The 22,314-nt window shown below is 37.0% G+C and overlaps 1 protein-coding gene across 1 annotated transcript; it reads right to left on the bottom strand.

The window, feature by feature from the left end:
- Positions 1 to 800: 800 nt before the first annotated feature.
- IFI44 (interferon induced protein 44) lies at positions 801 to 20,651 on the bottom strand. The gene is made up of 9 exons (XM_015066283.3): positions 19,038 to 20,651; positions 18,330 to 18,793; positions 13,579 to 13,615; positions 12,675 to 12,870; positions 12,137 to 12,286; positions 7,040 to 7,211; positions 5,881 to 5,981; positions 3,231 to 3,432; positions 801 to 2,160 (listed from the first exon to the last, which is right to left on the bottom strand). The coding sequence occupies exons 2-8, from the start codon at positions 18,781 to 18,783 to the stop codon at positions 3,241 to 3,243; spliced, it is 1,302 nt and encodes a 433-aa protein (XP_014921769.1). The 5' UTR covers positions 18,784 to 18,793; positions 19,038 to 20,651; the 3' UTR covers positions 801 to 2,160; positions 3,231 to 3,240.
- Between the last annotated feature and the right edge of the window lie 1,663 nt (positions 20,652 to 22,314).

Here is a 22,314-nt window from a genome sequence, read left to right as displayed (position 1 = left end):
TGTTTTCCCACTTTGTTCTTCTTAAAGAAAGTCTTGGATATGTTTGAACCTTAACACTACTTTGTTAATTTTAAGATAAAGTCAACTTCTTCATGATGCTACTTCTCATTTTCAAGCTATATTTACAAATTGAAACATGGTATGTTCACATTATGAAATCTTTATTATAATACAAAATCAGAAACACCCAAAATCATATGGTTTGTTTCCATATAGCTATAAATCAGAAAAAGCTTAATGCAACCTATATAGAATATATTGTTGACCTATAAGGAAATTATTAGAGCCACCCATTAACATTAGAATAATAGAATCGATGAGAATAAATGATCTTTACCTATGTAAATAATATGAATCAAACAAATACACTATCTCATGAAAGAAGTCAGACCCAAAAAAGTAAATAGTACATGATATTATGTAAGGGATAAAAAAAGCACAAGGCTAATCTACACAATTAGAAGTCAGAATAGTGGATATCTGGGGCATAAAGGGGACTTGTAGGATGTTCTGTTTCTTAGTTCTAGTTTCACTGGTTTGTTAAGTATCAAAATGTACTGAGCCATACAATTGTGAACTGTGTACTTTTTATGTGTATATATTAGTTTAATAAAAGGATTTTTAAAGTAATTATTAATGATTTTAGACTTACTAATAAGACATTCTTTATAATATAAATGAGAAACTAGATGTAAGACTTCCCTAAATATAAGATACATATTGTGGTACCTCTCCAGCTCAGTTAATCCAACAGTGGTCATGTCCATAATAAGCTCCCTTCTTCTTCTTTTTTATAAAAAAATTTTTTTAATGTTTTATTTATTTTTGAGACAGAGAGAGACAGAGCATGAGCAGGAGAGGGGCAGAGAGAGAGTGAGACACAGAATCTGAAGCAGGCTCCAGGCTCTGAGCTGTCAGCACAGAGCCAGACGCGGGGCTCAAACTCACCAACTGCGAGATCATGACTTGAGCCAAAGTCGAACCCTCAACCAACTGAGCCACCCAGGCGCTCCATACTCCCTTCTTCTAATAATATATCACTCTTCCTGGGCAATTATGACTTAATTTTCTTCTGGAAAAGAGAAGTGATTGTTCCCAGAGGTCAAATATACGATTTGAGCTAGATCGATTGCAGTCCTTTTTTGGAGTATTTCACAATGACACGGGAAAAGAAAATCCTCTTCCTTTTCGGGTCATGAGGCTAAGTGAATGCCAATTTGAAACCTGGATTCAGGTGGTTTAAGATTTATCAAGAATGCTAACCTGAAAGAATGACAGCAATAAGCACAAAGAATGAAGCAGAGGGTGTATATCTGTGTGTGTGTGCATACACATGTGTGTGCACTTGTGTGTGTGAGAGAGAGTGAAAGAGAGAGAGAGAATACCTTTTGAATCCCTAGACTCAACCATTTCTGAGGCAGTTTGGTTCAACCCCAGCCTTTTCTATGGTTTGATTATTTTTTATTCATGTAATTCAGGTTGAGTTTTGTCACTTGTAGCTAAAATAGTTGTAATTGACAATCAAATATAGTCCTTGTTAGTCTTAATCCTCCAGAACTCTTACTAATATTAATAGTCACATCCTGGAAGACAGTTTCAGATATTAAACAAACAAACAAACAAACAAATATCTGTAGGGGAAAGAATACATTAACTGGAGACCCAAAGAGAAGCTCAAATACTTTAGTATATGTGCTTCTGAAGGGAGCACTCAAATACTTTAGAAATAAAAATAAGAAGGCAAAATAAGACGATGTGGGTGAGGATGAGAACATGCTGACAAGTTATATTAAAATAAACTTTTCCAAAGTCACACACACGCACACTGAAGTTAAACTCAAGTTTTACAAGAAGAAACTTCCATTTTCCACAGATACAGAAAATAAATCCAAAAGAAATCACAATTTTTTTTTTTTTACAATTAATGGCTTTAAATCTTGCTGCTCCTAGTTATTGGCAGGTATTACGATTTTGTAGGGCATCTTCATCCCAGACATAAATAAAACATGACCCTTCTGTTTCATCTATTTCTCTTTTTCCTGTATTTTCTTATTTCTCAATTTTCACTCTTCAATGATGAGATAAAAATTACTAGTATGTGAAGGGTTCACGTATTTGTTTCCTCCTTTTACATACTTGATAATTCCTTTTCTCCAATCTCTGATAAAAGAGAAACAAAATATTCTTAATGGTTTATTTAAGGAAAAGCAACCAGAAGGAAAAGGAATATTCCAATCTCCCCTTTGGGAGTACATGTGCCCATCAAGAAGAGAAGAAATGGAGAAAACAAGATGGCGGAGTTAGTAGTAGCATGAGAATGTCTTAGTAGTTTGCAAGTGAGAGAGAATAAAGAGGATATTATATTCTAATTTGATTTCTCACAAACTAAAATAAGATTTGAGTATAGATTGAAACTTCTTTCTGTCTGATCTTTGATTGAAACAGTGCAGCATATTGTTGATAGAGGTTGAAAGAGACTGCATGTAATGCTAAAATCTGAGGTCATAAATCTGAAAGGCACATACATCTGCCATGGGCATTAAGACCATCCTGACTACATGCCATTAAGAGAAACTCTGAGGAGGGAGACACGTCAAAAAAGTCAAGTCGAAAAAGGCAGAAATGTAGGTACCAAGAAAGAGGAATGTAATCAAGGGACGCCTGGGTGGCTCAGTTGCTTAAGCGTCTGACTTTGGCTCAAGTCATGATCTCACGGTTCATGAGTTTGTGAGTTTGAGCCCCGCATCAGTCTCATTGCTGTCAGTGCAGAGCCGCTTCAGATCCTCTGCCCCTCTCACTCTCTGCCCCTCCCCTACTCATGCTCCCTCAAAAATAAATAAACATTAAAAAATTTAAAAAGTAAAAGAGGCATATAACCAAAGATCACATCTGATCAGAAACAATGTTGATCCAATCCATATCAGTGTCCCAAGCAAAAAACGCATTTCAAGAGAAGAGGGCAAGGATACAGCTTGGGATGTTCAAACAGTACAAATGACAGAAGTGCATCATTTCAAAGATTCTATCTTAAGACAGGAGAAAGAGAAGTAGTACAAATCTGTGGGATATACCCCTAAGGGTGGGAAATCAGGAAAAGTGAGGGGAAAGAAAAACACATCTGGCCAGTGAGTTAAAGAGTAGGACCATTCACAGGACAGTGATCCATAGAGACACAATGAACTGCCAGGTACCCAATAGATCCAAGCAGGGAGTAGCCACACAGCTGATACCTTCAAGTGTTTACACCACTAAATTCTTGTTTCCTCGAGCGGTCAAATCTTCTAAGAAGTCATCTGAAATCCACAGCATATGTCTCAGCGCAGAGAGGATCAAAACATCTTTTATAGGGTCCAACTCCCACTCTGAGGTATAATTACTAACCACCAACATATCAGAAAGAGCAAATCCAAGTTTTTTGTGGACTGCCTCTAACTGCAATACAGAAACAGTGACAAATACTATTTCAGGTCAATACGCATTATGAAAGCAATAACAAAAAGCAGGAGCTTGGCAATAGTGTTCCTGTTAGAGAAAATGAAGATAGAGATTTGGTCCCATAAAGTACTTTCTTAAAGAACTTCACAAGGAGTCTTCAAAATCACTGCTAATTTTCATCAAGAATACACATAGTAGATTCCATATGAATTAGAAATTGAAAGGAACTAATAATTCTGTATAAAGTACTTGGAGATTGAAGCATTTTTAATACCCTTATGCTGGAGTCTATAATTTCCCTGTTTCCTATTAAAAGTTATTCTCAGGGGGCGCCTGGGTGGCGCAGTCGGTTAAGCGTCCGACTTCAGCCAGGTCACGATCTCGCGGTCCGGGAGTTCGAGCCCCCCCGCGTCAGGCTCTGGGCTGATGGCTCGGAGCCTGGAGCCTGTTTCCGATTCTGTGTCTCCCTCTCTCTCTGCCCCTCCCCCGTTCATGCTCTGTCTCTCTCTGTCCCAAAAATAAATGAAAACGTTGAAAAAAAATTAAAAAAAAAAAGTTATTCTCAGGATTAATCTAGTTTTCCTAGACCAGTTTAATATTGATGTTCAATTTGTGCTTAAACTAATTTATCTATGGAATGATATTGCCCGGATTCAAAATAGGGTTCTGTTATTTCTTAGCACTGTCAAAAACACTGGCAAATATTTTACTCTCTGTGCTTTTGTTTTCTCATCTATAAAATGTGGTAATGACAGTACCCATCTCACAGGGTTGTTATAAGTATTGAATAAGAAAATTTATCACATATTTAGTACTCAATAAATATTAGCTATCATTATATCCTCCCAACTGGTATTCCCAAGTCCAGGTTCCTTTTGACTCTGATTTATTCTGCATGTGGGTGGCAAATTAAGTTTTATGAAGCTTTACTTTGGTTACACCACTACTCTTCATAGTAGCATCATCTACAATAGCCAAATTATGGAAAGAGCCAAGTGTTCATCAAATGATATATGGATAAAGAAGATATGTATATATATGTATATATATAAGATGTGTGTGTATATATATGTATATATATTATATGGATATAGTATATCTTATATATGTGTATATATATATATAATATATATTATGGATATACATATGGATATATATATTATAGATACATATATATGGATATATGTATCTATAATATATATGGATATATCATCAAACTAGATATATGGATAAAGAATATATTTTATATATATATATATATATATATATATATATATATATGAAACTATTACTCAGCCATCAAAAAGAATGAAATCTTGCCATTTGCAATGACATGGATGGAACTAGAATGTATTATGCTAAGCAAAATAAGTCAGTCAGAGAAAGACAAACACCATATGATTTCATGTATATGTGGGATTTAAGAAACAAAACAAATGAACAAAGGGAAACACACACACAGAGGTAGAGAGAGAAAGAGAGAGATAAACCAAGAAACAGATTCTAATTTATAAAGAACAAACTGATGGTTACCAGAGGGGAGGCCGGTGGGGAGATGGGTTAAATAGGTGATGGGGATTAAGAAGGGCACTTGTTAGGGTGAGCACCAAGTGATGTATAGGAAATCTTGAATTGCTATATTGTACACCTGAAACTAATATTACACTGTATGTGAACTAACTGGAATTTAAATTAAAAGTTTTTTTAAAAAGAAGAGAAAAAAATTGTTATGATTCCCCATAATGCACATCATTAAGTAAAGTCACCTCATGCAAATATAACTTTCATACTCTATCTCCCCCTACAAGGATTCAGCCCTCCACTAAACTGAATGACTCCATGCTCCCCCTACACACTGCTGTATTGACTTATGCTGTCCTCATGGCCTGAATGTTTTCCCCTCTTTGTCTCTTCACCTCCTGAAATCCTCTTTCTCTTTGAAAGCTATTTCTCAGTGACACTCCAGTAATGAAATCTTTCCCATACACTCTAACACAATATTTTCCTCCTTTAATCTTTCAATTTTATTTTGAGTCACTTCATGACATTGTCATAATCATACTCTGTCATCTTTTTCTCCTCTGACTCCCCCATCCCCTCACCTCCACTGATAAAACTGTAAGCTTTTGAGTGCAAGGAAGTTGTTTTAATTATCTGTGTCTGGTTAGAGACTAGCACACTGACTCGATTATGAAAGGTAATCAATAAATATTTGTTGAATTGAACCTAACTGAATTAAATTATAATAAATGGAATAATCTGTGTCCATGTAAAGATGAATATATATTTAATTTTTAAATCTTGGGATATGATTTTGAATTATACAAGTAATTGTTTTCATTCTTAAGTTCAGTAGGTGTCCATTTTTATTTTTACACACAGTAATATCATGTGATTATAGTAACATATCCTAGAAAGTGTGTCTACAAAGAAGGACATCATTACCTTGTGCTTCACAGGAATACATCTGTATATGTCTGTAAGGTCACCTTTTGTAATCAGCTGCATGCTATCCACATGAGTGAGCAAAACCACATGTGGCATACCTAGGTCAAACAGATACGTGTCATTTTGATCATTATAGACAGCATCAGTACTTTTCAGTTAATCAGTTATCAATTATGCAATAGGCTACCAACGAAGCAATTCCAGATATTTGGGAAGGGCCATCACCCTTCAAAAATACCCCCCTCTAACCACTTATTAGTACTCGGAATTCCTCTGACATAGGAAATTCCCTTCAAGGCTTTCCATGGTATGAGACTTCAAATGAAACCACCTCTTGGATGAGATAACTAAAATTGATGCTACAGTGTTGGTGATAGGTTTCATTTCCTCTCCAAACAGTTGTTTTCATGGAGACTAGAGAAAAGACACCTGATAAACAAGATGGGGGAGAAAAGGCCTCAAGAAGGCAACAGAATGTGTCAAAGCATCCCAAATAAGTTGGTCTTCTGTTACAATGTTAGCAAGCATCGCCCTGCGCACCACCCTTGCAAGGCTTTAAATTTCAGAGAGCAAGTAAATCACTCCATGCTTCTAACTTAATCAAAGTTAGAAGTGTGGTAAACTTGCTTTTTCCCAGACAGAATGGATAAGGCCAAGAAAAGACAGAATGGGGCACCATAATTCTCTAATCCTATTTACCTTCTCCTAAGACTTTTAACTGTCCCTTCCCTACCGAACATCTTACTTCCCTGATGCTTTTTCTTACTAAAATACTGTTTTCCATTTCTAATCACCTAAGGCTCAAGGGAAAATCTAGAACTTTTTGTAAATAAATTCATGCTAGGATACAGTGGTAGCAGGTAATGAGAACTGTGCCAAACTCTTCATATATGTTGATTTGTTTAATCCTTATAATAAATCCCTGAGTTAGGTGCTATTATCATATTAATTTTATAGATTAGAAGTTCAGACGTAGAGAGTTTAAGTCACTTGCACAAAGTTATAACACTATCAAGTGCTGGATTTGATTGAACTGCACTGATGGGCCAGGGAAGATTCACATATGCAATTTCTTAAGTTTTTCATCCTGTTCTGAAACCGTTCTACAATATAGTCTAATATATTACCCTTAGTAGTAAAGTGGAATGAGACTCACCACACTTTATCAATTGCCTTCGAATTTCTTTGATCTTTGCTATCATCTCATGAGAGATGTATTTAACAGAGTTGACATCAAGCACAAATGCCGCACAATGAATTCTGTCCTTCAGCAACGGGTAGTGAATATAGTTACAATGACTTGGTGTGATTGGTTTCATGGAGTTAAACTATAAGATAAACAAAATGCAACACATTAATTCTATGGATATTTATGAGCACATACGATGTATCAGGCACTGTGCAAGTCTCTAATATTATGAGAATAACAATCTGGCAGAGAAGACAGTCTATGCAAGTAGCTATCAACCCTTTCATGCAGGCAGGTAAAGCTTCTGTGACAGAGGGACACATAATCTGGGAGCTACAAAGTACATGGAATTTGATAAAGGGAATAAAGGTATGGCAGACGGTGTTCTAGACAGAAGCAATGTGGGCAAAGGCGGAGGTGAGAGCATACAGAAAGAAATCTGGTATCATCACAGAGAAACCAGGGATGAAAAGTAGTTCAAAATGGGATGCATTTACTCTTGAACTAGCAGTCCCTCTGCTGGGAATCTGTCCCACATGTATACTGGCAAAAATACAAAATGATGTATGTACAAGCCTATTAATTTCAGCACTATTTGCAGTGGCAAAAGTCTAATATATCAATAGCAGAGAGTATTTCATGACGTCTCTAAAAAGAGGGGAACCACAAATCTGTAAGTATTTCTTATATAGTAAAAAAATGAAAGTAAATGAAAAATTTTTATATGGTTGCTTATAAGAAGAGGGGAGAAATGTATTTGAAAGGGCAGAGAAAGAAAATGAATTCTTTGAATATACATTATTTTGTAAAGTTGAGTTTAAAACTATATTTCAGTACACCAAAATATATTGTATGTGGTTTGGGCAAATTTTAGTTGACCACTAAGTGTGGGTTCCATACTTTTGATCAGAATTTTGGTGTACTTTCTATGATGGCTTGGAGAATGTATATAGCAGCAGTCACAAACTCATGTGTTTATAGAGGTCTGGTAGGGAATAAAAATGAATGGAGATGTCTAGTGTAAGATAAATATATTCAAACAGGAAAAAGAGAGCTATATAAATTATAAACATAAATATAAAACATAATTTAATTTAAAAACCCATCCCTAAATTAAAATCAACAAAATGAACTTTTACCTCCATTTGGGGGTCCTCACTACACAAAGAGAGACCATTTCTGATTGTATGTTTTTTCTCATTGACTTTAAAGCACAGTAATTTGTATACTCCTACTACTTGATACACCCTAAATGTAAAATACAATAATATTTTTAAATAAATAAAAAATTAAATAAATAATCTGGTTCAAATTTTAAACTCCAATTTTGATTATGATTATGTTATATTTATACTAAAATATTATACTAAAATATTATACTAAAAGTGGTTATGATTAAACTGTTTATGGTACTGTAAGAATTTGTTTGTTTTTTTGTTTGTTTCAGAGAGAGAGAGAGAGCATGAGCAGAGGAGGGGCAGAGACAAAGGGAGAGAGAGAGAATCCCAAATAGGCTCTGCAGTGCCAGCACAGAGTCTGACATGGGGCTCGATCTTACAAACCGTGAGATCATGACCTGAGCTGAAATCAAGAGTTGGACACTTAACTGACAGGCACCCCGGCACCCCAGTACTATTAGAGTTTTATTCTGAGATCACAGTGAATATTTTGTGAGAGAAAGCAAATGAGTTGTGACATGACATTCTGTCATCTCTGGAGTCCTTGAGAATAGAGACTCTGAGAGAAAGCAGAGAGAGAAGCAAGACAGAAGAAGATTAAGTAAAAACTACCTAGTACTGAATTTGAAAGAGAAGTTTCTATATGAATTTATAATGCACCTTATCATAAAAAGATCTATTACTTACCTCTGTCCACCAAAAATGGCAAGAATCAATGACCAACCATGTAGCAATAACAATTCTAATAAGCCAAACCAAGACTTCTTAGAGAAATAATTGACTCAAAATCAGGCACTAGAAATATATAATATGTGGCTTGGACATCTCTCATACCAGAAATCAAGGAATATAGTAGGTTTTTAGGTTCATGTCAAAAGGACTCACGATATAACTTGTAGAGGCTCCCACTGGTCAGATATGTTAAATGTAATATAAGTATGGAGAAAATGGCACAGGATTGAAACACATTAAATATGTTCAATTCAGGGGTTCATAATGATAATAAAATAATCACTAGTCATTATTGGCAGATACAAAGAAACCACCTTACGGTTTCAGAAGCTTGTAGTAAAGAAAAAAAATCCTGCCTCTCCCATGTTAACTGTACCACCAGGTAATCAAACAGTAGATGAGGAGACTTTTATCTCCTCATCGAATAAATATAAAATAAAAAAAGAATGATGAAGATAGAATATCACATGTTCACACCCTAATAAACACATGAATCTAGGCATTGAACATTAATGAATATTGACATTATTAGAAAAGCAAAAAGAATCAAATAGAACAAAATGTGTGTCTCCTCACGGAAGAGCACAGCACCTCTACAAAGTGGAAGCTGAATCTGAACATGCTTCTAGACTCAATTACCAATTTTCAGGGTGCATAGAAAACAAAAAACCACAGGAAACTGCATCAAGGGATGCAAACAGCAAAGTTGAGACTATGGAGAAGTCTACAGAACAATGGGATTTCTAAGAAAACAAACAAACAAACAAAAAAACACATTACAAGGAAAAACACCAAAAGAGATAGAGGCAGAATGTACAGGTTAAGAGTCTGAATAAATTTATTTCAATCATTTGCAAATAAGCTGTTTTTAAAATGCATGATATTGAGGCACCTGGGTTGTTCAGTTGGTTAAGCGTCTGATTGTTGATTTCAACTCAGGCCATGACCTCATGGTTTCACGAGTTCGAGCCCTGTGTCAGGCTCTGAGCTAATAGTGGAGAGCCTGCTTGGGCTTCTCTCTCTGTTTGTCTCTCTCTCTCTCTCTCCCCCTCTCACTCTCTACCCTTCCTCTGTTCACACTGTCTCTGACTCTCTCAAAATAAATAAACTTAAACAAATTTTTTAAAAGCATGATACTTACTTATACAACAATTAGGAACTTGGACATTGGGTAATAGTTGATAAATTAAAAAACAATGATTAATTTTAGATATGATAAGGGTATACAGCTATCTATAACAAAAGGTATATATCCTTACATAGATAAATGCATATGCATTTATGGATTAAATGTTATGACATGTTAAATTTGATTCCAAATACTATAGGAGAAGAGAAAGTGAAAGACAGAGATGATAGGCTATGAGTCAAAGGTTGTTGAAGCTGAGTAAATGAGAAGTCATTAAATCGTTTTGTCTCCTTTTGCATAGATTTAACATTCCCTACAATAAAGTTGTTTTTTTTAAAAAAAAAGAATATTTTTTAAAAAAGCTTTACCTCTACAAGATAATGCTGTACTAAAGAATGAAAAGCCCTTGCATGAATAGAACAATAAAACATGCCGTGTTTCTGGATAAGAACACTGGATACGTAAAGATGTAAAACAACTTTGGGTATAAAATTTTAATGTAATTTTAATCAAAGCACCAACAAATCAAACACAAACAATAAAAAAAAAACCACAAACAGGCTCACTTGGAAAAGTATATCGTGAAAATAGTCAAGAAAAAAACCACAAGAAATAATGAATACTACTTGTCCAGTGAGACATTAAGACATTATTGATTGCTATGGTAATTAAAACAATTAAGTGATATGGTAACAAAATGAATATCATAAAGGAATTGATAAATGCATCAATAGAACAAGCTAGAGAATATAAAAACCAATCCCTATATTTAGTAGGGAAAAGATGCAAAGACACTCAACAAAAGATGTTGACCCAATTGACTAATCATTTGGAACAAGGTGAATTAATGATTAATTCAAAATTTAAATGTTTATCAAAAGGACTAGAAAGTTATGGGGCACATGGGTTGCTCAGTCAGTTAAGCATCCAACTTCAGCTCAGGTCATGATCTCACGGTTCATGAGTTCAAGCCCCATGTCGGGCTCTGTGATGATAGCTCAGAGCCTGGAGCCTGCTTCAGATTCTGTGTCTCCCTCTCTCTCTCTGCCCCTTCCCCACTTGCACTCTGTCTCTCTCTCTCTCTCTTTCAAAAATAAATAAACATTAAAAATAAGTAAATAAAAGGACTAGAAAGTTAAAACAAAAATTGATAGACTCAAGTGGCTTTCACTTTAATCCCCTCCTCTTTCTTGCCTGGAACACTGACAAGGCTCAGTATGAACATCTGGAGAGCATAATGATGAAAGCCCCATGTCTTAGCTTGGACTGCTATAATAAATTACCTTGTGGGGTAGCTTAAACAACAAAAATTACTTCTCACAATTCTGGGGGCTAGGAATTCCAAGATCAAGGTGCTGACAGATTTAGCATCTGATGAGAGCCTCCTTCCTGATTTGTAGACAGCCACCTTCATACTGTGTCCTCATATGGCAGAGAGAAAGTTCATCTTTCTTAGGTCTCTTCTTATAAGGATACCAATCCCATTCATGAGGGCTTTACTCTCATGACTTAATCACCTCTCAAAGGCCCCACCTCCTAACACCATCACACTGGGGATTAGGGCTTTAGCCTGTGAATTTTAGGGGGACACAAATATTTAATCCATAGCACCCCATGCTGAGGGTCTCAGAACAGAAAGTTAGAAAGACCCTTGAATTTAATAACCTCAGAGAGCTTCCACACCGACACAAAGCCACCTACCTTCAGACTTCCTATTACATAAGAAAAATGACCAATGTTAGTAAATTGATGTTAGTTGGATTTGTGTTTCATGTAGCCCAAGGCAGCTGAATATGTAACAGCATTCAGAGTTGTTATAACAGCTATGACAGAAGAGTTGTTTGCATGTTTTAATTCTTTGTAAAATAAAATATCAAGAAGAAGCAAATGATCTTGAATGGGTACACTTGAAGAAAATAAAAGATGATGCATCAAATTAGATCGGCATTTGCTGCTGTCCGGAGTGAGCAAAAATAAACGTTTTAAATATCAATTATAATCTTTCAGTGATTGGCCCAATCATACCTGGTATCTGTCAGAAATGTGGCCTTTCAAGATGTAAGCTATGTCATCCACACACAGCCCTTTTCCTCTCTCATGCAGGCCCATTGTGTCACACAGAATAAAAGGCAGGAAGTTGCCATCCACCGTATCCTTAATGGAATATGTCCTGTACTGCAGATGAGAAAAAGCAACTTTAAGAGCACACTTCTTAAAAAATTCCAAACAGAGGGGTGCCTGGGTGTCTCAGTCGGTTAAGTATCTGACTTCAGCTCAGGTCATGATCTCACGGCTCGTGAGTTCAAGCTCTGCACTGGGCTCTGTGCAGGCAGCTCAGAGCCTGGCGCCTGCTTCGGATTCTGTGTCTCCCTCTCTCTCTGCTTCTCCTTTGCTCGTGCTCTGTCTCTATCTCTCAAAAATAAATAAACACTAAAAAATAATAAGATTTTAAAAATTACAAACAGAGATAAAGTCTACACGTAATGAAGTTGATCACAAAAGACTTCGAACCCAATTAACTGGACCAAAGAAGCAAAGGCTGAGTGGCCCTGAATGGACATACCGTGTCAGAAACCCCAGTTGCTTCAGAGCCCACCAGAGCCTGGTGTGTGACATGGCCTCGGAAAACAGACTTCACTGAGTTGAAAAAGCTAGACTTCCCAGCTCTAGTCGGACCCAGCAGCAGAATTCGCACTTGGGGAACGAGGTTTTTATGTGGTTTGTAAGTGTTCACGGTTGACAATAAGCTCTTGTGGAGCCTGTACAGACAAGACAATGTTAACAATTGAATGAGGGTAGGTCACAAGAACTTACCATAAATTTTTCTAGAATTTGTTTTCTTTTCTTATATATTATCATTTATTTTCTATTAGCAACTTGTTTTCCTATTAAAAGGGCATGAAACTATTCTACTTCACATCCTACTGAAAAAGAAGAAAAATAACACTTGTAACTAAAGTCAATCAGACATACAACCTTTCAGATTTAAGCAACCAGACCATACAAAACTAGTGCTAAATATGAGCTATGTTAAACATGAAAATAACTTACCAGTAATAAACTTTGAAAAACACAGCATAATATGTGACTTTTGGAGTTTATGGAAGTAATAATTTCTGGCATGTTCTTAAAGCTCTATAAGTATTCTCCAACTACCGACCACCACTTCCAAAGCAATTCCCTAAAGTAGTGGAAACGGTAACTGCAAAAATTCTAAGCAAAATTGTAGACTTGCAGCCAAATAATTAGTTCCCTTCACATATGTAAAAGCATTAGGAATGTTCCCCCTCCTCGGTGTTCTTTCTGTTTTAACATTAGTATTATCAAATAGTTTTATGATTATAAATATAGTTACAGCTTATTCTTCACAATCCACAAGTTATCTGTTATAATTTGTGCTACCGGTTTTTTGACAGAACTTAGAATAAGTCTAAGATCATTAACAGAATAACAGAACATTGACTTACTCATTAATTCCTTCCAGAGTCCTTCTGTCCAACAAATCTAGGGAAATAATCAAAGAAAAATGAAAATTACAAGTTGTTGAATGACTGGCTGACTGAATGAATGTCAATGCATTCACTAGGGAAAAATACAAAAATAGCTTTTCCAGGATAACAGTGCAGTATAATGAAAGCAAGTGGAAAAAATTATGGCAAATCTCCTAAACATGCCATTTGCAGAATCTAGAGCTAGAGGCAAGGTGGGCACTGTAAGACTAGATTGTCTACAAATCTTTTCTCACCCAGTTACCCAGCAGTAGTATGTGGCTTGCTCCATCACCGGAAATGAGAACTGGGACACTTTCTGAATCAGAGAAGCAAAGCGAAGAGACATGGACAGGCCAGGGAAAAGAGTGGGAATCCTTTAAGATAGTTCCTCTCCATAATGCAATAGGTCTGAAAGGGAAAATATACAGAGGCACACACATAAAAAAACCCACAGACACCAGATTTTCTCCAAAACCTAGTATCTGCAACTGGGGCTCCTGGAACTTCCAGTCCAACTGATTTTCTTCTTAGCTCTGAAGAGAATGTAGAACTCATCCCTACCCAATCAGAGCACAGTGAGTGGTTCAGGAGTCAGCTGAGGACTTTATTTGAACCAATGAGACTAGGTGAAGAAGTATTTATTTCCTGTGAAGAAACATTCTGTGGTGGTGGGTTTAAAATGAGGGGCACCAGGGTGGTTCAGTAGGTTAAGCGTCCGATTTAGGCTGAGGTGATGATCTCACAGTTTGTGAGTTCGAGCCCCTGTGCTGCGCTGACAGCTCAGAGCCTGGAGCCTTCTTTGGATTTTGTGTCTCCCTCTCTCTCTGTCCCACCCCACTCAGTCTCTGTCTCTCTGTCTCTGTCTCTGTCTCTCTCTGTCTCTCTCAAAAATAAATACACATTTTTTTAATTTAGATTAAAAAAACTGAAAGGAACAGGAGGAGTGATGCTGGCAATTCTACACTACCAAAGAGGAATACTATGTGAAACATTCATAAATATGGTTATATATAGGGATTCTGGGGGGCTCAGTCAGTTAAGCATCTGAATCTTGATCTCAGCTCTGGTCATGATCCCAAGGTAGTGGGATCAGGCCCTGCACTGGGCTCTGCACTGGGCATGGAGCCTGTTTGAGATTCTCTCTCTCTCTCTCTCTCTCCCTCTCTCTCTCTCTCTCTCTCTCTCTCTGTCTCTCTCCTCTCTCTATCCACCACCCCATGCATTCTCACTCTCTTTATAAAATAAATAAATAAGGCTATATGTATGGAAAGAAAACCTCTTTACATTACCAAAGTAAAAATAGTGAAGACTACCTACAATTACTATGATATAATAAAACTAGAAAAGAATAAGTGTAAGCAAAGAGAAAACCAACCTCTTGGGATTTTACAAATCACTCTCCTAACATTAAAAAGAAATTAAAAATCAAAATTGTAAATATATTGACAATAACAAAAATATAAACACTTTATATCAATCTTGTGCTAAAAATACATTTCATTAACAGCAGGAAAGAAGGAAAGTTTTGAAAATAAAAAAGAGAAACAGAAAAGAATAAAGAAATATAAGAACGGAATTAGAAATATAAGAAGGAATTAACAAAAACACAAGACAAATTTTGTAAATTAAGAAAAGGGTAAATTAATATAGTAATGGATTGGTTTAAACTATAAAATAAATTACAGACTAGTTTAATCAAAGAAAGCCAAATTCACAAAATGTCATGCTACAGCTCACATACCTAAATGACTACATACTATATAACCAATAAAAAGTGTTGGGAAAAATTTAGAAGTGACAGAAACTCTCATGCACTTCTTGTGGTGGGTAAAATTGGTATAACTATGTTGGAAAGCTCTGTCAGTGTCCACTGAAGCAAACATATATGTTTCCAGTGACCCTGAAGTTTTATATTTATATTCTTCAAAAATATGTGTACATGTGAACCAAAAAATCATGTACAAGACTGTTCATAGCAGCATTATTTGTAATAGCCCCAAACTAGAAAACTCAAAATGTCCACCAGCAGTAATTTTATTAAGAAAAAGTATGATGGAATCATTACAATGAAATCCTATATGAAAATGAAAAGGAACAAATGAGTGCAACATACAATAATATGATGAATCAGTAGAGAGGTAGGAGTTAAAGCAGCTGGCCTGAGATACATTCACTCACTGTAGCAAGTAACACCCTCAAGGAAAAAAGAGAAAAATGACCCAGCCTAACTTCCTTAAAATTTTGCTAATAATCTTACCTCCTGGTATATAGACTAATGATGTTTCCTACAAGGAAAGGATGCACCTCTTGAATGCCCTTAATAAGATGTTCCTGGCTAAGGATTAATTAGAATAAATAAGTACAGATTCTATGGATTTATGAGGCACATCTTCATGGGAAATGTCATGTAGGCTGCTTGTCTTAGTCATCTCAGGCTGCCATACAAAATACCATTAACTGGGACAACAGAAATGTATTTCTCCCAGTTCTGGGAGCTGAGAAGTCTGCGATCACTGTCTGGCAAGGTAGATTTAATTCCACGGACTCTTCTCTTGCTTTGTAGTAGCCGCCATCTCACTGTGTTCTCCCATGACCTCTTCTCGTGTGTTCATGTGGAGAGAGCGAGCCCTCTGGTGTCCCCTTCTTATATGAATGCTTATCCTATTGAATTAAAGCCCCACTCTTATGACTTCATTTAACCTTACATACTTCCTTAGAGGCTTCTTCTCCAAATATAGTCACATTAGAGGTTAGGGTTTCAACATACGAATTGGTGGGGTTGTGGGGGGTGGGGGTTGGGGACACATTCAATCCATAGCATTGACATACCAATGTTCCATAACTTAACCACTCTTCAATATGTAAAGTGGCCCATAAACTTCATTTAAAAATCTTGCTGGTAGGCCGGCTGGGTGGTTCAGTCAGTTAAGTGTCCAGCTCTTGATCTCACGGTTCATGAGTTCAAGCCCTGCATTGGGCTCTGAGCTATCAGTGTGGAGCCTGCTGGGGTTCCTCTCTCTCCCTCTCTCTCTGCCCCTCCCCTGCTCTCTCTCTCTCTCTCTCTCTCTCTCTCTCTCTCTCTCTCAAAGTAAATAAATAAACTTTAAAATAAAATCCTGCTGGTTGTTTTTAGCCAGAAAGCATATGTCTAATATGCAAAAGAAGGATCTAGGAGCCACATAGAATATTCCTGTACCCTTTCTGCCTTCTCTGAGACTTCTGATTATCTTCATCTTTGAAATTATTAGTAAAACTTTATACTGGGTGAGATACCTGATTCGTAGAGGTCTGATTTTAGAATCCATTACCTTGTTTAGTTTAGTCCCTCAAGCGTAATGTTGAATGAGAGAGGTCAGAGAAAAAAGAATACATATTTTGATATGATTCCATTTATATAGAATTCAGAAACAAGAAGTAATTAGTGTCAACACAAGCCAAAGTAATAGTTATCTTTGACTGGCAATAACCAGGAAGAACCAGCAAGGAGTCTTTTGAAATGATGGTAATAATCTATTTCTTCATCTAAGTAGTGGTTACCTTAGTGTGTCTAATTTATAAAAGTTTATTAATTGGTACATTTATCAATTGTGCATTTTTCTGTTTATGTGTTATACCTCAATAAAAAGTTTACTTAACTGATCCAGGATGCTCAATATCATAACATGTCCAATTAAATTTACCAGACATCAACAAAAGAATTTTTAATGTTTGGAGCAGCCAGGAAAAAAGATCAAATCATTCAAAGAGAAACAACAAAGACAAATAAGTAAGTCTGTACCTGTGTTTTCCACAGCAATATCAATGCTGTGGAAACATTACAAAATCCCCCACAATAAAATGTGATTCAAGAATTACATACTCTGACAATAATTCAAGTATGAAGACCACAGACAATTAGTTTGGAACATGAAAATACTCAGAGAGTCATTCCCAGGTTTCTTATTTTAAATGGATAGACATAAATAACTATTTCATGGAAGAAATGTAAATGGTTGATACACACAGACTTCCGAGTAATCAGGTATAAGCAAAAAAGAAAATGAAAAGCCCTCCTTGACCATCAAATTGGCAAATATTCTAAAGTTTGATAATATCAAATAAAGGCAAGAAGACAGGGAAATAGGCATTTCTATAAGACTCTTGGGAATAGTATAGACAACTGAAGCTTTTGACAGGTGTCTATCAAACTGCAAATGTAAATATTCCTTAAACAGCAATCCCACTTCCAGGAAGTTACTATAAAGAAGTAACTTCTTGTGTGCACAGTTATATGCATGAAGATATTATATAAAAGCACTGTTTATAACAGCAGATATTGGAAACAATGTCCTCTGGCAGAAAAATAAATTAATTAATTTTGGTCTTTTGATATAATGGATATAATGGGAAACTGCAGGATCTAGAACAAATCGAGAAAAGTTCAAGCTTTGGTTTCATTCCAAGAGCAGCCCTCTTCAAGTTTGCTCTCTCTCTCTCTCTCTCTCTCTCTCTCTCTTCTCCTTCTACCTTTCCTCCCCTTCCCCTACCCTTTGCCCACACAAACACCCTCCAGAAAACTCTGTATATGCTCCTTTTGACCATGGTTGTGTCTCAGCAAACAATGTGTGGCCAGGTTTCAGTCTGGGTCACCCAGAGACAAGGACATTCTTCCTTAAAGAAATGGGTCACCTCAAATCCTCCAAACATTCAGGAGAGAACTCTATATAAGGTTATCTAATTAAACCTACCTTCACATCGAAAAACTTCACATTCCTGAAAGGGAGAAGCTTGCATATGAGGTAATCGAAGTTTTTCACTTGTATCTAAGTTCAGAGTCATCACTTGTTTCCTCATATTTATGTGGAATTCTAAGTCATTCCTTCTTCCACTACCATCATAAAACAATTCAGTTGGTACATATGAGCTTATTTTGCATTCTGAAATTGTATTCTCTTCAAGAGCAAAAAGGACGATGGGAATTTTCTCCTCTTTCTTGCAACTTGTTTTCATATATGCCCCGACAACATAGTGTTCCTTATAAATCACCACCACAATCGGCCCTTGATCATAGCATCTCCTAAACAAATCATATGCAGAGAATTCATGAACACTAGCTTTATAGAGAAGGGTAAACTGTTTTCCTCCAAAATAAGTTTGCAGATTCTTTTCTTGCATCCATGTCAAACGAGTTCTCACCGCCATACTTCTCGATCTAGCAGAAAATCAAATACATTTTCCAATAAGTATTGAAAAATGGGTAACACATACTGTCACAAAGCTTGCATTTGTTCCTCTTCTCTACTCTACATTATACATTGAAAGAGTAAACCAAGGATGAACAGACAGCAAGAAAAATCATTGACTAGTTTTCCATTCTAAAGGATTTCTTTTAATTAAAAAAAGAAGACTATAATTTGCAAGTGGCTAGGAAAAGTGGAAAGCAGCAACTCATTTACCTGTTTGTAGAATCTGTACAAGGACTGAAGTGGAGCGTAGCTGCTCTGTCTGGACAGCTAAGCAGACACACGATAGGAGCAAAAAATTCTTCAGCAATGTGGAGGCTTTGGTGACTCAGAGAAAAGGAAACTGAAACTTAGTAAGGCCCAGCCCAGTCGGCAGAGTGCCAGCTTCCTTCTTCCAGGGAGCACAAGCTGATCCACTTAAATTTGTGAAGTAAAATCACATAAAAATATGGAGCCAAAGAACTGAAGTCAGAGAAAAGAAAAGCTAACAGCTTGCCAGATTTTTGAGTGGACTTTTTTAAAGAAAAATTTAGTCAGTTTCTGTATGTTGAAATACACACACACACACACACACACACACACACACAAATGCTGTTTAATCTGACTCCAGGACACATGCCCCAGATTCATCCACTTCTCTACAATCAACTTATTTTCATCAGGGTCCACTGCTTTCTATACCGCTGGTGGCAAGACAGGTTGCAGCAAAAAAGAGTGACGATTTCTGATAAGGTGTGACAGAGGAGCAACAATCTCAAACAGAGAACACTGGGGTAGGACATAAGGATCTTGGAGACCAGCAAGTATAAGGACAATGTCACCACCATCTGAACACCTTCCTCAGTCAGGTCCCACTGCTCCCCAACAGGCTCAAAACAGCAGGAGGATCTTTCTTTGTCATTTTGCAGACTGCCTCAAGAACTCAGACTGAAGCAGGACTGTCTCACATTGCCTGGCAAACAGCTGTCAGTTCATTAAGGAAGCCAGGAATGTTAGAGTAATTGACAAGTTGCCTGTATCATCAATGGAATGGAAATAGAAAGGCCTAGCTCCTTATTAATAAAGAAACAAGATGTGGAGATGGTAGCAGAGACCATTTGGTAGTCTGTACTTGCCTCATATTCTTTAAAGAGATCCTGTAGAATTGGCAGTTTCAAACCTTCCCCACACCCCCCTACACATAAAAATAATCCAATAATTTAGGTAGCCCTTGATCATAAAGTATGTCATTTGAATGAACCAGCACCTTCAAGAAATGGTTACTTCCAGCTCTCCCTTCCTTGAGCTTTTGGAAGACACCAGCCCCCGACATGAGCTCAGAGGTGTGATAGGTCCCACGCAGAGACCTGTGTTGGTGTGACCACACACTTCCTGTGGGTCCCCCAGTTCTGTTCCTCTTTCAGATTTCTACCAAAGTTATGCCAAATTTCTCTTCCCCTTTACTTCCCAGCAGGGGGGCTATTTTGCAGTTTCTATGGAAATGGGAAAAGTAAACTTCCCTCTATTTTTTTCCTCTATTACCTTTTTAATTCACAGAATTCCATAAATTCTATGTTCAGGTTCTTTCATGGTCTGGACTCTCAGGGGTCTACTATGGAAGTTAAAGAAAATCTAAACATTGTTTCAGGGGTTTTTTTTCTTCACTCTTTGGTTTAAACAATCTTCTCAGGAGGACAATGTGAGTGATTCTGTAAATAGGGGAAGAACTATATACAAAGAAGTACAGAAAAAATATAAAAGTTGCTATTTTAAGGGGTTGTCTAACCACACACAGTGTCCATTTGATATATTCCAAGTCTTATGATGCAGATAAGTTACTTTTTTCCCCCTGAAACCCCCTCTGTCTATATCTAATAACCAGAACCGAAACACTAACTAATTATCTGCCAGACAGGAGAGTCTCATACACTTGGAATACCACACATGTATTTGTCTTAGTATGCTTATTTAAATTGTAGTAGTCCATTCAAATTTGAATTGCTTCCACAACTCAACACCAAAATGGAAGACAAACAAGTTCAAAGGCTTAAATATGTTCCTTGCGTCTTCTAATTTTTTTAATGTTTATTTATTTGTTTATTTTTTTGAGACAGAGACAGAGTGAGTAGGAGAGGAGCAGAGAGAGAGAGAGGAGAAACAGAATCTGAAGCAGACTCCAGGCTCTGAGCCGTCAGCACAGAGCCCAACGGGGGGGCTCAAGCCCACATACCATGAGATCATGACCTGAGAAGAAGTTGGATGCTTAACCAACTAAGCCATCCAGGCACCCTTGCATTTTTTAAATTACTGTCAGATAGACGTTATCATGAAATGTGCAAAAGAAATCTATTGTTTTAAAAACTTTAAAAATTAAAAATTATGACTGTGTGGCTCAGTCTATTAAACATCCCAACTCTTGATTTTGGCTCAGATCATTATCTTACAGTCGTGAGTTCAAGCCCCATGTCAGTCTCCATGCTAAGCATGGAGCCTGCTTAAGATTCTCTCTCTCCCCCTCTCCCTCTGCCCCTGCCCTGCTTTCACATGCATGTGCGCATGCCCACACACACATTCTCTAAATAAATAAATAAATAAATAAATACCATATTCACAACATTGTTTAACATAGCTTGTTATTCTTCTTCCCCATCTCTATTCCCATTCCTACAATCTCTACCTGCGGTTTCACCTCCACTATCATTCCTGTCCTGGAGTCTGGAACAGCTCAAATCCATCATGTGAGCTGTGTTGGGAAAGGAGTGAGGGGGCATGCAGTTGGATATTAGCCATAATTCTAATTCTATTGTCTGGCTGACCCCAGTGGTCTGCGTTTTCTCCAACATCAGAAAAAAATATTGTGATTAGCATACAAGTTTCCATCTTGCTTAAATTGGTGGCAAAAATTAGATCTTAAATCTACTGTCCTCCATTAATTGGCTCAGAGATTCATCACCTTGGGATGGGATTTGGGAACTTCCAAATTCCCACAGCTTTTAGGAATACCATGAAGGCTTCAACCAGCTTTGCTATCAAGTAGTGACTTTAGCATTAAAATGAGTTCTGTCACTTCAAGATGATTACTCTTCAGCTGGTCTCTGAAGCATCTGGGGCTTACTTGAGTCTCTCAATTTCGCCATATTAGATACGGATGGCCTTTAAAATTTTTTTTTAATGTTTATTTATTTTTTAGAGAAAGAGAGACAGAGCATGAGCAGGGAAGGGGCAGAGAGATAGGAACACAGAATCTGAAGCAGGTGCCAGGCTCTGAGGTGTCATCACAGAGCCCGACATGGGGCTTGAACTCACGAATGGTGAGATCGTGACCTAAGCTGAAGTCAGATGCTTAGTCAACTGAGTCACCCAGGAGCCCCGGGGCCTGCCTTTTTTATGAAGAAGCAACATGATAATCTTTAAAATTAGCTTTCTAAAAGAGACACAGGCTTACACATCACCTACCACAACGACTCTTGGTATTTTATTAAGGTGGATGCTGGGTGAATTTGTATAACGC

Source organism: Acinonyx jubatus, chromosome C1, assembly GCF_027475565.1.
Source record: "Acinonyx jubatus isolate Ajub_Pintada_27869175 chromosome C1, VMU_Ajub_asm_v1.0, whole genome shotgun sequence".
Classification (NCBI taxonomy): domain Eukaryota; kingdom Metazoa; phylum Chordata; class Mammalia; order Carnivora; family Felidae; genus Acinonyx; species Acinonyx jubatus.
The sequence above is the reverse complement of the archived record's forward strand: the minus strand, read 5'-3'. Positions and strand labels throughout refer to the sequence as shown.